Here is a 14,938-nt window from a genome sequence, read left to right as displayed (position 1 = left end):
GAGTAAATATACCAGTGCAATCTGTCACTAAAGCAGAAGTTGCAGGAGCCTTGTTGTATGGCATAGAGATGCTTGTGTTGTAAACTAACTCTCCACAAAGGGAGCTGGTATAAAGCCGTTATTCTAGGCTGTTTCCCTGTGGAGATGGACTCTAATGAATGCAGGTGATTTGTGACTCCAATAGGAAAGGGTAACAACTCCTGGCTTTCCTGTTTAGGCGCATGCCATTTTCCAATTAGAGGTCGCCATCTGTTCAGGTGCTCTCCTAACAATGTGGTCACTGTGTGGAATTTCAGCTCTAATACAAACCACCGAGAATCAATCACTCTCTCGTCTCAAAAATATTATTAGTTTCCCCATTACTTTGGAGGTGAATTATTAAAGGCAACCTTCAAATCAAGATTCAGTGCCCTTTTTGCAGGATAAGTGAGTTGCCCTTCCTGGTGCTCTCGTGCCACTGGCACCCCCACATGACGGGTGGGGTGTACTGGTGCTGCACAGTCCCATGTAGCGCACGGCCTGGGTCTGCATCAGGGAACTATGGCTTTTTTTAGGGTAAAGTATTAATTCTGGAAATATTTTTATGCTATGGTCCTTCCTCTAAGGAAGGACTTTCATAGATGTTTTCCCAGCAGGTAAACAGTATCTTTGGTCCTTGGTATCTTTGGATTTTATTTGTCAGGCCACAGTGTGCCTCACCTCTCTGTACCTGTGTCCTTGAATTTTAAAATAAAACCCCTTTAAAAACTTAGGAGCATTTAATTTGCTTTATTCTGGGGTCTCATTTGGGGGGGACTCTTTTATTCCTCATTCTGACTAGTGAAGAAGATCTCAAATGTCCCAGTGACACTCCTCCACCAGCTGAAGTCACAGTGAAAGCAGCAGCCTGCGACGATTTTGCTGTCCGCAAAGCCAGAGCAAACAAAAAGGCTGGTAGCCCCAAGCAGAAGTTCGTGCATTTTGGGCCGGTAACTGAGATCGATCAACAGAAATGGGACAGGCTCAGCATTGGCAGGGCTTCCCGCAGGGGTGAAGCAGAAGAGGAAAGCTGCAAAGACAGCGTGGGGATTCCCTCTGGTGTTGAAAGCTCTCCTTCAGCCACTGCTGGCAGGCTCCGTTTCGATGAAGCATCTAAGGCACAGAACGAGCCCAGGTATTGGTGTGGCGTAGGAAGCACTGCTGAGCTGGAGGCGAGCCCTGGTCTTGCAAGAGGCTGCTCTGCATGGGGGTGGACTGTGGCACATACCCAAGAGCTGTTGACACGCACGGCCTTGTTCAGAAGTCATCTGACGCTTCCACAGTCCCTTAATGTGTTTAGGCTTGTGCAAAACAACGCTGTGCATATGTTTTCTGACAGCTTACCTCAACGTTTCTGGCTATCAGTGAAACCACTGGTATCTCAGAACCCGAGCTATCTTTAAAGCCCTCTGCTGCTTGAACTCCCGCAGCTTTTCTCTGCCTGCTTTCAATACGTTAGGGATTTGGCGTTCAGCTTTCTGGCCTTAGTGGTGTTCAAAACGTGCTTTCTTCAGTCCTAATGGATTTACTTGCTTTTTGAAGATGTAATGCTGAGACCGAGGTGTGTTGGTGTTCTGTGTTTCTGGTGTTTATCTGGAAGAGAATTGCAGCTCGGGGAAGTTAACATATTAGTAGAGCTTACGTTTATTTGGCTTTCTTTAATTGCTTAGTCTGTGGCTGTAGCGAGAGTTTTTAATGAGTGCATTTAGCAAGCAATTCATTCAGTTAAGTTTGTGTGTTTATAAAACATTTGCAAACTGAGTTGAAGGACTTAGCTCTTATGCCTCATTTGACCTGGGAACGTTTTGTCTGTCTCACCCCTCCTCACCACCTCTTTGCCAGTGAGGTAGCAAAGTCAGGTACAGATGAATGTTGCAGGAGAACGCTATCACCCATCGCTGCCACTGCCATCGGCTCTGAGAAGCAAACCCTGTGCAGTTCAAACAAACTGCAAGAAAGCACCGAGGAAGAACGCGATGAGCATTTGCCAGACATTGAGAGAGATGATATGTTGGTTAGAAGGATGGGGACTTTCCAGAGGCGTACCACGAGCCCCGTTCATATGCATTGCCCTCCCCTGCCAGTAACTCCTCATCTGCTGCGGCAACGGCAAGGGGAGGCAGTAGCTCGTGAGAAGGATTTGAAGACTCCACGGGAAGCAGAAAGGTCAGAGAACAGAAGCAGCAGATCCCTTTGAGCTTCATGCCTGGTTTGTGTGTGGTGTGAGCTGAGATCAGTCAGCAATGTTATTCCATTCTTCACGCAGCCTTTAAAGATGTGTTTTACTCATTCATCATGGCATGTGCTCTGTTTTATGAAATTACTTACAAGAATGTATCCTATGAACATAAAACAGTCTGTTTTCTTTCATAATATTTAAGTACTTCAATTGTTAATTGCCGTTCAGCATGAAAACAGTCTTTCATCTTTTGGGGGGATTTATTTTGCAGTCTCCAGACTGTTATGCCAGCTTCTGAGCGAACAATTCCTTGCATATATTTTTATGCAATCCCCAGCTTCTAACATATCTCCTACATAAGCGTGGCACTCGGTTTAGTTTCCTCTTGCTCTCATTCCCTGCGCTGTAGCTGAAGATGCCTACTTGTCCATCACGCTGCAGCTGTGTTTTGAGTAATAGTACCCCACGTTGCCTCAGCAGCTGCTGGCCTGGGGGCTGTGCAAGTGAACATTATCACGGAACAGTGTCACTTGTCTCTCTGAGCAGCACTGTAACACGAGAAGAGAGCCAAGAACAGCTTGAAATCCCTCATCAGCGGAGTGGTGGAACAGAAAACAAAGTGAAATTTCCAGACCCGCAAAGAGATGACATGCTGGCCAGAAGAACTGGAGCTTTTCTCAAACAGCCGGGGCCAAGTGTTAAACAGTTCCTTCCCATGCCATTTTCAAAGCAGCAGACTAAGCAGGGCACAGCTAGAGAACTTGAAAAGAAAACTGTGAGGTAAGAAAGTTGCTTCTCTCTTTCCCTTGTAGTGAGTCCTGTGGACTGTTTGTCTAGATCTCCTGATCTGGAAGAGTTGCTGTTGGCCCAGCAGAGGTTTATTCCGTACTGCTCCTTAAACCTGTGCTGACTCTTCCTGCTCAAACAGCTCTGATAGGCAGCACAGGTTTTCTGGCCCTTTTGGTAGAGCTGTCTGAAGACTCAGACCAGAGATCTAGCAGATGCAAAACTAATAGCATGTGACAATAGATAGATACAGTAAGATTGTGTTACATGTGTAGAGTTTTCTGATTAAATATGAGCTAATCATTAAAAGTATTTCCAGCAAGAATCAAGGTGCTGGACATGGTAGATTAGATGCTTGTCTATAGCTTAGCCAGTGCCAGTGACTCCCAAACAGGAAAAGAAGACTCTGGAACGAGCTCCCCCCGATAAGGTTTGGTGTCTTTGTTCAGATGAGCAGGGCTACGTGGGGACGTTGGAGGGGTAAGCCTCAGAACAGAGTTATGCAGTGGCTGGTTGAGCCACGTGCAGGTGAGACCGGAAAGTTCTCGCTCCTCAGCCTTTTCGAAGTACATGAGAAGGGAAGGATACACGTGCACCTGTGCACACGCAAATGAAAAACTGATGTACAGGTCAGCCAGGAGAAGAAAAACACTGTCACCTACTGTAGAACTGAACAGTGGTTTGATGTTGAAGTGACCTTAGGTTGAATATGTACATAAAGCTTTAATTTTTCAGGTTGTCCAGGGAAATCTATGTTACTGGCATGGGAGAATGGAAGTACAAGCATTTGACTCTATTAAGTTTTGGGCACCTGTCTCATTTAGCTTGTCAGCTATTAGCTGTTTTGGTTTGTGAGTTTTTTTGATAACTTACAGTTATGCTTTCCATTATGTATATGTGATTTTTCAAATGTTGCTTAATACATTTCTTTGCACTGCTGCCTTTGGCTCACTCAGGCCTGAAAAATGTCCACAAGTCTGCAGTACTAGCTCTGAAAAACCTGTAATGCTACCTCAACACGAGCAGCAAGAGCAGGAAAGATGTGATCTCCCCCCTGCCAGACAAGATGATAATAGTTGTACTGCCCAAGTGGGTGAACATAACCTTAATGAAGTCCGCCTTGATCAAACGTCTAAGCTTCAGGAGGTTCCTGAGGAAAACAAAAATGAAACATTGTCAGCCAAGGATGAGCATCTGCAAACGTGAGCTCTGTATGGTGTGAACCACGCAGCTTGTACACCCCTTGCTCTCCTACTGTGTGCACACTTCAGAATTCAGATTTTGCTTTGCTTGGTGTGTTTTCAGTCCAAACTAAAATGTTGTATGCCAGTACACACTTTTGAGAAACAAAAAGAATATCTGTATAATGTATTGTTTTCTTTTCTACAGCTAATGAAAGCAAATATTTGATTGCATTGTTTATGTGAATAAAAAAAATGGCTTATGAGTAGCAGAGGTTCAACTGGACTCTGCTGGGCATCTTCAGAGATGTGTGTCTTGCTTCTCTATGATTAGAAAATGCTGCAGTGTCAACTTTTGTACTTCATGTTCTTTTATGATAAATCCCAGATACAAACATGGCATTTGCATGACTCAGAACAAGACAGACGCTTCAGTGAATGACACACTGACATGTGTATTACCAGTACCTTTTTTTCAGCTTCACAAAAAAAAAAAAATTTACCCTACTATAATGGTGATTTGAGCACTACTGTGGAATGTAACTGTTAAGTTTTGTCTCCATTCATTGCATGTGAGCCACTTAATGTAAATGTCAATACATTGTCTATTTTCATTAACTATTTTCTAAAACCAGTTTAGGTATGCTGTAGTACATTTTTACAATGGGGGTATTAGTCAGGGAGGGATGGGCAGTTTTCTTGGGCAGTTTGACCATCAGATGATTAGGTAAGTTTTGTGTATCGAGTACATTATCTCTGAACAGCATGGTTGGTTCTCTGTTGGTATGCTTTAGTAGTACAGGTTGGATGTTCAAGGAAATGTTACCCAAATTGGATGGGTCCAGTTGCAATTACTGTTTACTGTATTTACCAACACTCTAATTTTGTATTTGGTCTTGTAGATTCGGCCCCAGAACTGCTGTGTCTGATGACGCAGAGTAAGTTGTCTTGTGTTCACAAGATTCTGTTTTAAACAACTTACACTGCATGCTTTCCAGTCTTTCTACTAATTTAAAATGCAGTTGATGCCTCATTATTATTTTGCAGTGTTCCAGCAAATAAATTTTTCAGAAAAGCACTGAAAAATTGAATGCAATATGGCTTACATTGCAGCTAAAAATAATTTATATATAAAAACCCATAAAAACTGAGCATAACACTAATATGCAGCTGTTGCTTAAAGCCTTATTTCTTCTTTTTTTTCACTTTTTTTTTTCCCTTTTTTTTTTTCTTTTCTTTTGTTTTTCTTCTGAATTTCCATTGCCTGTAATCAGTTGTGGGTAAGGACTGTTGGGTTGAATCTGGGTTGGGTGTTGGGAAAAAAAACGAAGTGTGACCTGTACAACTCAACCAGGAAGAAAAAGGAAAACCCAAAGTACAATGAAATTCATTGTGATCTTCAGAATAATTATCAGGAAAATATATCTTTAGCTGTTCCTTTATTGTCTTTTAAAATCTTTCTCTTGAATCCCTTCTAGGTTGGGAGTAATTTAATAATATACTAAACTTAAATTTTAAGCTCTTCACCTCAATGCCTTACATTTTGCAAAAGTAGTAGGACTGGGACATTTATTGCACATAAACGTTTTTATTGTGTGTGGATGCATGTGAACTGTAGTTCAGAATAATATGCAATGTCATTTAAACAGCTCTGTGAATGTATTAGCTATTCTCACTTACAAAGCGCAGTCATTTAGATGCAAAGAAATAGTTGGGGACTACCCACATAATAGTGTCTTTAATATCCTTCTGTTCACAGAAATGCATATGACCTTCTCTTGTCTCCTGGATTAAATCACAAAATAGAAACGGCAGAGAGGGTTTTCTTGTTTCATTTTAATAACAAGTATATGCAGAGACTCATATATATTTTTCAACCTTTCCTCTAATGATAAAGGCTAGAATCATGGACTGAATATTCTTTACAAGACCTGTACTACGCAGATGTATTTCCTTTATGCTGTGCAAAGCCCTTGTCCTCTGCCCACAGAGTAAATGTGATCATTTTCAAGAAGTAGAAATCTTTTCAATCAAATCAAGAGATGAGGTATAACTAGCATAGCAACACAGAAATACTGTACTTTACAGTGGAGTCTTTCCTGCCATTTCATAAAGCGTTACCTGTATGATTGATTTGTTCATGTTTCCGCACAGTTTTGCACATCTGTATTAAATGCAAAGATGAGAGAAAGTACATGGAGATGCCTTCAAAGGGGCATCACAACGTGTTTGGTTGTGTAATGTAAGAGTAGCAAGGATGCGAATAAATAATATTGTTTATTGCACATCGATTCTAATTTTGTTTTAAACGGCAAAACAATAAATGTTCAAGCTGTATTATCATCCTTGCCAGATGTGCTACAGCTTACAGAGCAACTACTTTTTAAATTGTCTTTAAATTTCTTATAAATGTAAGATTGTGTTTTTCCTCTGAAGATGAAGTACTTAGGAAGACTCTAATAAAATGTGGCTCACAAGTAGGAAAAATAAATTGAGTTGACATTTGTTTATTTTGTTAAAATTAAAAGTTTAAATTGACATTTAAAATGCTTCCAAAATGTTTGTCAAGTCTTCTTTGAAAACTGTGCCTTGAACTGAGCCCTAGACTCAGTGCTATTTATTGCAGCAGCAGAACCTAGAAACCCCCTTGTTAGGCTGACAGAGTTCCCCTCGCTGGTTAGTGGCTGTCGGGTTGTGACAGCAGCCCAGGGCTGTCTCCAGCTCCCGAAAAAGCAATATTCAGTGTAACTTGGAGGAAAGGAGACAACCCTGGCTAGGCGCTGTGATTGCTTGGAGACTCCCCAGACATAATTACAGGCTTAGTACAACAATGTGAACACTGCATAAGATAATAGTTTTCTACTGGGGGGCAGCAAGAGGTTGCTCATGGTTCTCTTTCCCCTTTCTCCGTTCCCCAGACTTTCCTGTGGCCCTCTGTCGGGTTTCCAATTCCTGTCACTTTCCAATTCCTGTTACGTTCTGCCCAGTCTAGAAGTGGGAGCCATGTTAGACCTGGCAGGGACTGTGGTGATATCCTGGGGCATCTTCGTTTCTCTCCAGATCAGATTTCGCAAAATGCAGAGCAAGAAATACAGAGTGGTGTAGCTGGGCATGCTGTTATGTGGTAAAGTGCTGGCAATGTGGTCTCTTCTGAAGGGGGAGAGGCACAAGAAGGCTAACTCGATATGGTTGAAATGCAGTGCATCTCTCTCTTCCCCTTGCAGTTGCCTCCCCTATAGCTAAGGGGTTGCTGATGACCAGTCCCTCGCCTCCCTAGGAGATGGGCTGAGTTCTGGTGGCAGTGTGACAACCCAGTGTTCATTTAGGCTTATGCTTTATACTTTAAGCCCAACAATTCAATTATAGTGGTATGAGAAGTTTGAGTATTTGTTTACTAGAGTCTGATCCTTTAGCCAGCCTGTCTCTTTTTTATGTTTTGTTCGGGTTTCTTAAGTCTTAGTATGTTTATAAATGGTAATGCAGCCACATAATAAATGCTTTGCATAAGGATTTTAACATACTCTCATAAAAAGATTTTTTACCGTAGATCAGACTCTTAAATTAAATGGTCTGAACTCTCAAGTCTATGAAGACGTTTTTATCTCATATTTCAAATTTTTATTAAAAAAAAAAAAGTATTACTGTATTATAACTCTAACAAAAAAAACCAACTGTAATTTGCAAGAATATAGAAGTGTAACTTAAAAAATCACATTATCCCAAAGACCCAGCCCTTCAAAATAGGTTGGTCTGCACAGTTTTTTCCCGGATCTGTGTTAAAACAGCAGATGTGGTACGCTGGTCAGCAGAAGGGCCTGTCGCTTCCAGAGTTTGGATGCAATCCCCAGAGCCTTGCTCATGGCAGAAAAATCACGGTCAGGAATTCTGTACCGTAACATCTCCCCATCTGTGTGCCTGTGACCTGGCAGGCGGTTGAAGGAAGACGTAAATCTAGCTCTGTTCATGCAGGTGATAGTTGCAGACTGGAGTCATCCGTAGCTTACGTAAGAAAGAAATCGGAAGAAATGATGTCAGACTCATAGCCAGAGTGTCTTCTGACAGAAGCCCAGAGAGTTTTGGCCTCAATTTTCTTCTAAGGATGAACGTGTCAGGCAGAGAAACCGACGTAGGCCTTTCAGGTGGCCTTTTCCATGTCCTGAGGAAATGAGGTGGCTCTCGATAATGGCTGTTGGGCGCTGGTCAGAGCAGAGAACAGTACTTTGAGATGACTCCTTCAGACTGCTCTCTCGGGAAGCCAGATGGGCACGGTAGCGTGTTACCGCAGAGCTGGCGTTAGGCTGATGACAGGTTGAACCTATCCGGTACCTTATCCACGGCAGTGAAGGGTGAGCAGCGTGAGGTGACGACTAGAATAGAAGGTTCGTATGGGGTTGTAGTGCATGGTTTCATTCCTACTGTAGGTCGAAGCCTTTTCCAGAGTGCCTTTTTAATTGCATTATTAGTAGCCATAAAACCTTCGTTTTGCCATCTTTGTGTACCCGGAGTGAATGCAGGGAAAAAATACTAGCCTTTCATTAGGAGGTCAGGACTCCTAGTTGAAAGTATCTTTATTCTCCCACCCCAAATGACCAAGGACTAGTCCTCATGCACTACAACCAGTTACCAGCGTTTCAGGTCTTCTGTTTTCTTCTACTTTATGGGAATGAAATATTCTTTGACATGAGGGAAAGGTACAAGAAGGGAGCTACACAACCAGTTAGACCCAGTAAGCAAATAGTTAACACTAAAGGCTTTTCTTACTCTAAGTTTCAAAAGCACTTAAACTGGAAAAAAAACAGCGACAGTGGCTTTATTATGTTATTCGTCTCCCAACCTACCTCAGCAGTTTGCAAAATACGGCTGGTATTTAAATGTTCGTTAGTAGGCTTTTAGTTTTTAAAACAACAGCAAAACTTGCTATCTCTCTTCTGTTATTTAAGAGTGCTCCAATCTAATCCTGAGCAATGCAACCCCCAAATTACCCGCAGAGAATCCCAAAGTACCCCTCCTCAGCACTTTGTTTAAGGGATGAAGCGTGGTAATATGCTAACCTCACTGTTTGGGCTTAAAGGCAGTAGGGTGTGTGTTCTGCCTTTCGTTTCTGCATAAATGCCTACTAACGGGATGGGATCTGTGCATGTCCTTTTCCATCCACTGTCCAGACCTTTCAGTTTTCCCTGTAGAGTGGGTTGCTCACATCTTTGCTTGCCTGAATAAAATGACAGCTAAATATGTATAAGCACAGCTTTCCGCGTGTATTCACTTTGATTACTGCGTACACAGTTGCCTCCAATTTTGTCTTCATTTGGTGCTTCTCCTGCTAGTCAGCTCACCTAAAGCTACAGATGATCATTTGAAGACTGCTGCGAAATTACCTCGTGTGGAGCTGCATGGCTTTTTTCTTTTTGCTTTTTTGCTTTTAATGGCACAACTGAGGTCATGTCTTACTAATAATAGGTAGTACGGGGGAGTAGTAAGTCCATTATCTACATGTGGAGATCTTTAAATAATATGAATGGCTGTATAATATCAAACCATGACCTTTTTTTCCTTTAGCTTTCCAAAGGTCAGGGACAGAAATAGCATGTGTATGAAGAAACTGTTCTGTCCTGATTACGATTGTTTGTTGTACAGTCGGCTTTGCCTTTGTTAGGTTGGCTGGATTAATAAGTTGGTGCTGATAGCATTGAGTTCCTTGGAGGCAGGGAAGGGAGAGGAGGAAGCAACATGCTGTTTGTGTTGCATGGACTTCTCTGGGCAGGCTGTCCGGGTTTCTGTAGCATTTAGCCAGCCATGCTGCCTGCAGTGTACTTCTCAAGCCTCTCTTGTTTTACGGTAAAATGGAAGCTGCTGTCTGCAGTATAACTGGAGAGGTCAGTGAAAGCTCAGTGGGAAGCATCTTCAAAAAGTTAAATACTCTGACCTCAGCTCTGAATACAACGATTTTAACAACAGCTACTGATGGAGCGCTATTGTTAGTAATGCTTCTTAGTGAGAAATAAAGGTACTGCTGGCTAACGAAAGCAAGAGAAAATTGAGGAGTATATTGCCTGAAGTGCTGCGTGGAAGTCGTATGGCTGCTCACCGGTACTTCTAGGGGACTGCTGCTTTTGGGAGCTTCCTAACGGTGCAGGTGTCTGATTCTGCTGCAGCACCCTCATGTGGCTTTAGCTCTAACAAACCTGAGGGAACTTAAGCTTATAAATAACACTGCCCTTCTTACTATTCCCTCATCATTTAGGAGCGTGAGCATGTTTGACATGAGATGTGAAGAAGAAGCTGTGTCTCAGCCTCACAGCAAAGCTCGCCATGAAAAACTGCAGAACATACACAACCAGCTGAAAGAGGACGAGACCAGATGGCAAGATGTGAGTGTACAACATTGTCTGCAACACTGGCGCTGAAGCCAGCTAGCTGGGCAAAAAAGTAAAACCTCCTAAACCTACAGTTGCTCTGTACTAAAAACAGGAGCTTTTTTCTTTGTGTTTGTTTTTTTTTTTCAATGTGTTGTGTTCCTAAAAGCACAGAAGTTCATAATTTGATGTACTTTACACAACACACAGGTGCGCTTGGTATTTTGCTTTTGTATAAAATTTAATTAAACTATAGGTAAAAATGGAAGCAGGGCAGCTTCTATTCACCGATTTCTCTAATTTTCTAATTAGTAACTGCCCGAAGTGACAAAATATAGGACTAAGTAGGGTGATAAATATATAGGTTGGACTTGACTTCAGTAAATTGAATAGATACAGAAAATGCTAATATTTTCCATCTTATCCAAGCAAACAAATTACCCTTCAAGTTAGGTACACCCTGCTTGCATTACAAACCGTTCCCAAACCCTCCTTATTCAGTGGGTTTTTTAAGTTGTCCTGGCAATTTTGCATTATCTTCAGCAAATCAACAGGGACAGAAAAACATTGTTCATGATTTGCAGGTAGGTTAGTACGAGGAGTCTCAGTATCAGTCTTGTTCATTCCTGAAAAGTGATTTTCAGTGAGGACTGTCTGAGTTGTGTTATTTTTACATCTCTTCAAGCAGTTAGTACAGTGATTTCCAATTATAAGGACAGCTGCTACAAAACATTTTTATAGACATTTTTATAGAAAATTTAGAAAAAAAAGAACAGTATGCACAACTAATAAATAACTTTTTGTAGAACAATGAAGGATTTCAACTGAGTGGTCTGTATGTGTGGGAAGCCTTAATTTCCCAGCAGAGATAAGAATGAGTCCAAAGGAATTCAAGAGGTTTGAGAACTCTTCGCTGCTGAATGGAAAATCCTCTGAGCTAAAGTGCGCAAGTTTTCCAGGCCCTCAGCACCTTACACGCCAAACTAAAAGTTCTGAAGAGCTACTAAAAATTCCCGTACTGGAATGTCCTTGACATTCAGAGGGCTTTGTAGAGACGACACCACATTCATGGTCTCATATTCGTTATATGCCCATGCTGTAAATTTGCCAACAATTAACAGTTTCATAGCTTGTTTTATTATTATTGTTTTTCTAAAGCAGCAGAGCTGGAAAAGATAAACATGTATGGTTTTTAATTGCAAAAAGAGGAGGAGGGCTTATGTTATGAAATTTGCTAATGAAAAACTAATTTCCAAACAATAGGCAATAGTGGGAGTAGCTGAATAAAGAAATGCTTTTGTACTTCAATGAGAATAATTAGTAACTGAAAAAAATGAAAGGCCATGTTTCAAGAAGGGGATTATGGACTGATATATGTAGGTCATGAGAAGAAATACTTTAATGAGCATTCCCTTGAGTGTAACGTCAATAATTTGTGGTTTTAAGCTAAATTAAAAGTGACAAGGTTTGTTCCTGGTTTTAATAAAATAAGTTATGCTTGCAGTACCTTCTGCTGTTTACCAATAAAAATGCAATTAAAATATTTGGAAAACCATGTAATTAATGAAATAGCTTTGAATTAAGTATGTGTACAGAATCTCTGGTTTTCATTAAAACCAGAATTTGTTAGAGCGCGTGAAATACTGTCTGTATCCTAATCTCCTAATGTTGTAAAGTTAATGACAAACATATCCCTACAGTTTCCTATGAAGTTATTTTTATTTGCAGAAGTTCTGCAGAGGGTATTTTTTAACATGAAAAATTTTGTTCCTTTCCTGGTTGGTTGCAGAGAAATTTTACAGCTTAGAAGCACTTGTTCCCTGTAGTATTTTACTGTGAAACAAATCTTGTCTTTCTGCCTTCCAATATTTGTGAATTCATAACCCAAGCAGGATGCAGGATGCAGGTGCCCATAGCAGGTATCCCTCATGGCTTTCTGTGTTTTAGTATCAAGCTGGTTTCACATGAGAAGTAAAGAACCAGAATCACTGGGTCCTCTGGACAATTTTGGACAGGCAGCTTCCAAATAGAATAAGATTATTACTTCAACAAGAATGCGTCTACATAGCTGGATACAAACCACAGCCTTATTTCTCTCTCATATGTCAAGCCAACCAAGTGCGAGCAACACAATAACCTGTTGCTGAAATCTGGGCCCATGAGGAAGAGTTTAAGTTTGGATTCTGCACTGCGTTTTTCTGGCTGCATAGTCCCAGGTCTAGTGTGCTTGCATGTAGTTAGCTGATGGCATGGGCAACGTATGTGATTTTCAGATCTCACATTCATGGAGCTGTACTTCATGGTGAAGCAATGTCCCTTCCACCAGTGACTTCCTGCCTCTGGCACACCTGATCGTTAAAATTCCCCACCAGCCTTAACTTTTCTACTTCATCTTCCTGAGGAATCAGCTTCGGGGCCTAGAATTGGCGCTAGGGAAAATGACTGCTCTAACTGGGCCCTTCAGGACACATTTCCTAATGTTATTACCTAGCATGCTTCTGCAGCACTACAAAGCCAAAAACAAACAAACAAACAAACAAACAACAAAGAAAACCCACACCAGCCACCAGTAAAAATACATGATGAAATTCTGACTGCATCCTGCTATTAGGAAAAAAAATAGTACAGCACCATCTTTTCATGGTATCATCTCCTTTTCTTTTTAAAGTAAACACCGCTGCCTGCAGGTAATGAGAGCCTGGTCCACAGCCAGGAGCAGACGTTGCAGAGCTTTGCTGACTGGGTTCATTGATTTCTTATAGCCAGTTTTTAGTTGTTTGCAACTCTGCGTTCAGCTGCCTTCCTTCTCTCGCAGGACCTGGCTCGGTGGAAGAGTCGTCGAAGGAGTGCTTCCCAGGATTTAATAAAAAAAGAAGCTGAGAGAAAGAAAATGGAAAGGTTATTGTCTGGAGACGGATCAAATGAGCGCAGAAAAAGCATCAAAACCTACCGAGAAATTGTGGAAGAGAAGTATGTTCTTTTACTGAAGTGCGGTGGCATGTCTGAAAATGCGGTGTGCTTCATCGGTGATAGGTGGCTGTGGGCAGCCAGGCCTGCAGGACTACGGTGGGGGAGAGGGATATCGATGGAGCAGAGGAAACAGGAATGATTTGCAGTGTTAATTTTAATGTGATGGTTTTTCTTGTATTGTCTCCCGTGCAGAGAGAGAAGAGAGCGGGAGCTTCATGAGGCGTACAAGAACGCAAAGTCCCAGGAGGAGGCTGAGAGCATCCTCCAGCAGTACATCGAAAGGTTCACCATTAGCGAAGCTGTCCTCGAGCGCCTGCAGATGCCAAAAATTCTGGAAAGAAGTCATTCAGTGGAGCCAGATTCCCCACTGAAAGACCCGAATCCTCTGAGATACTTAAGGCAACAGTCGCTGCCTGCTCCAAAATTCACTGCCACCATTGAAGCAACCATTGTTCCCACCGCTGAATTAGAGCCCAGCGGTTCGACGGGCCGCACGTCTCCCAGCAAAAGTGTTGTCTCCAAGGCTGTGCCTATGCTGACACCCAAGCCTTACTCTCAGCCCAAAAATACACAGGAAGTTTTAAAGAACTTCAAGGTAGGATACGTTGCACTCCTCAAAGTCGATTGGGAGGCAAAAAAAGTCCTGACTAAATCATCTCAGCATGTAAATGTTTAATGCAATTTAAGTAAAAAATCGTAGCAACATCCTGATGTTATAAAATTCAGCTTCATGCTCTGTGCTGTCCAGCCTCGTGGTTACCAGCCTTTTGAGGAACTTGACCCTGGAGTATTTGTGCTGGTCATTTTCCATCAGGCTAAATTTGTTTGGGGGAAAAAGAGAGAAAGAGGGGCCTCTAGGATAAAAGCAAGGCATTTTGTGAGAAAGAGGTTAGGAAAGAGTATGTTGTCATTTTTTTTTTGTTTGTTTGTTTTTTTGTTTGTGTTTATAACAAAAGGGCAGGGGTGGGGTCCTGGGAGGCCTTGATGTTTGGAGCAATACCTGAACCGGTTTTTGTGTCAAAGATCTGATTTTGCCCCACCCAGATGAGTCTGTCCCAATCAGCCAAGTCACAAGCCTTTTAAACATTGTAGTGTGCATCTATTTCAGAGTCACTACTCCTTCAGAGTTAAGAACCAGCTTGCCCAGAGATGCTCTCTGCCCTAAACATGCTTCTCACCGGGGTTAGTGGGGAAAGCTGCTTCACTGGAGTGAAGAAGGAATACAGGGTGCCCATGCACATCGAGGAAAAACAGATGGGTACTGGGGCAGTGGTGTCACTGGGAACTGCTGGTGAGGGAGGTGGGGTGGCTGCATTAGGCTGCAAGAACTGGACAAAGATTATGGTAATAAAAGAAGTAAGAGAACTTGGACAAAAGTAGGGCTGCCTTGAATGAGGACCCAGATACAGGCTTTGGAGTGTTGGCAGGGAGGGTTCAGAGAAGAGACTGAG

General features: G+C 42.0%; 1 protein-coding gene across 1 annotated transcript in view; it reads left to right on the top strand.

Moving 5' to 3' along the window:
* LIMCH1 (LIM and calponin homology domains 1) overlaps positions 1 to 14,938 on the top strand; it is a 176,944-nt gene that overhangs the window by 129,746 nt on the left and 32,260 nt on the right. The window contains exons 12-19 of the mRNA XM_083833235.1: positions 821 to 1,153; positions 1,861 to 2,184; positions 2,744 to 2,977; positions 3,940 to 4,185; positions 5,067 to 5,102; positions 10,406 to 10,532; positions 13,333 to 13,487; positions 13,680 to 14,082. Of these exons, the coding sequence (XP_083689361.1) occupies positions 821 to 1,153; positions 1,861 to 2,184; positions 2,744 to 2,977; positions 3,940 to 4,185; positions 5,067 to 5,102; positions 10,406 to 10,532; positions 13,333 to 13,487; positions 13,680 to 14,082 (1,858 nt within the window). The remainder of the gene's footprint in view (positions 1 to 820; positions 1,154 to 1,860; positions 2,185 to 2,743; positions 2,978 to 3,939; positions 4,186 to 5,066; positions 5,103 to 10,405; positions 10,533 to 13,332; positions 13,488 to 13,679; positions 14,083 to 14,938) is intronic.

This window comes from Anser anser (assembly GCF_964211835.1).
Source record: "Anser anser genome assembly, chromosome: 4".
Classification (NCBI taxonomy): Eukaryota; Metazoa; Chordata; class Aves; order Anseriformes; family Anatidae; genus Anser; species Anser anser.
The sequence above is the reverse complement of the archived record's forward strand: the minus strand, read 5'-3'. Positions and strand labels throughout refer to the sequence as shown.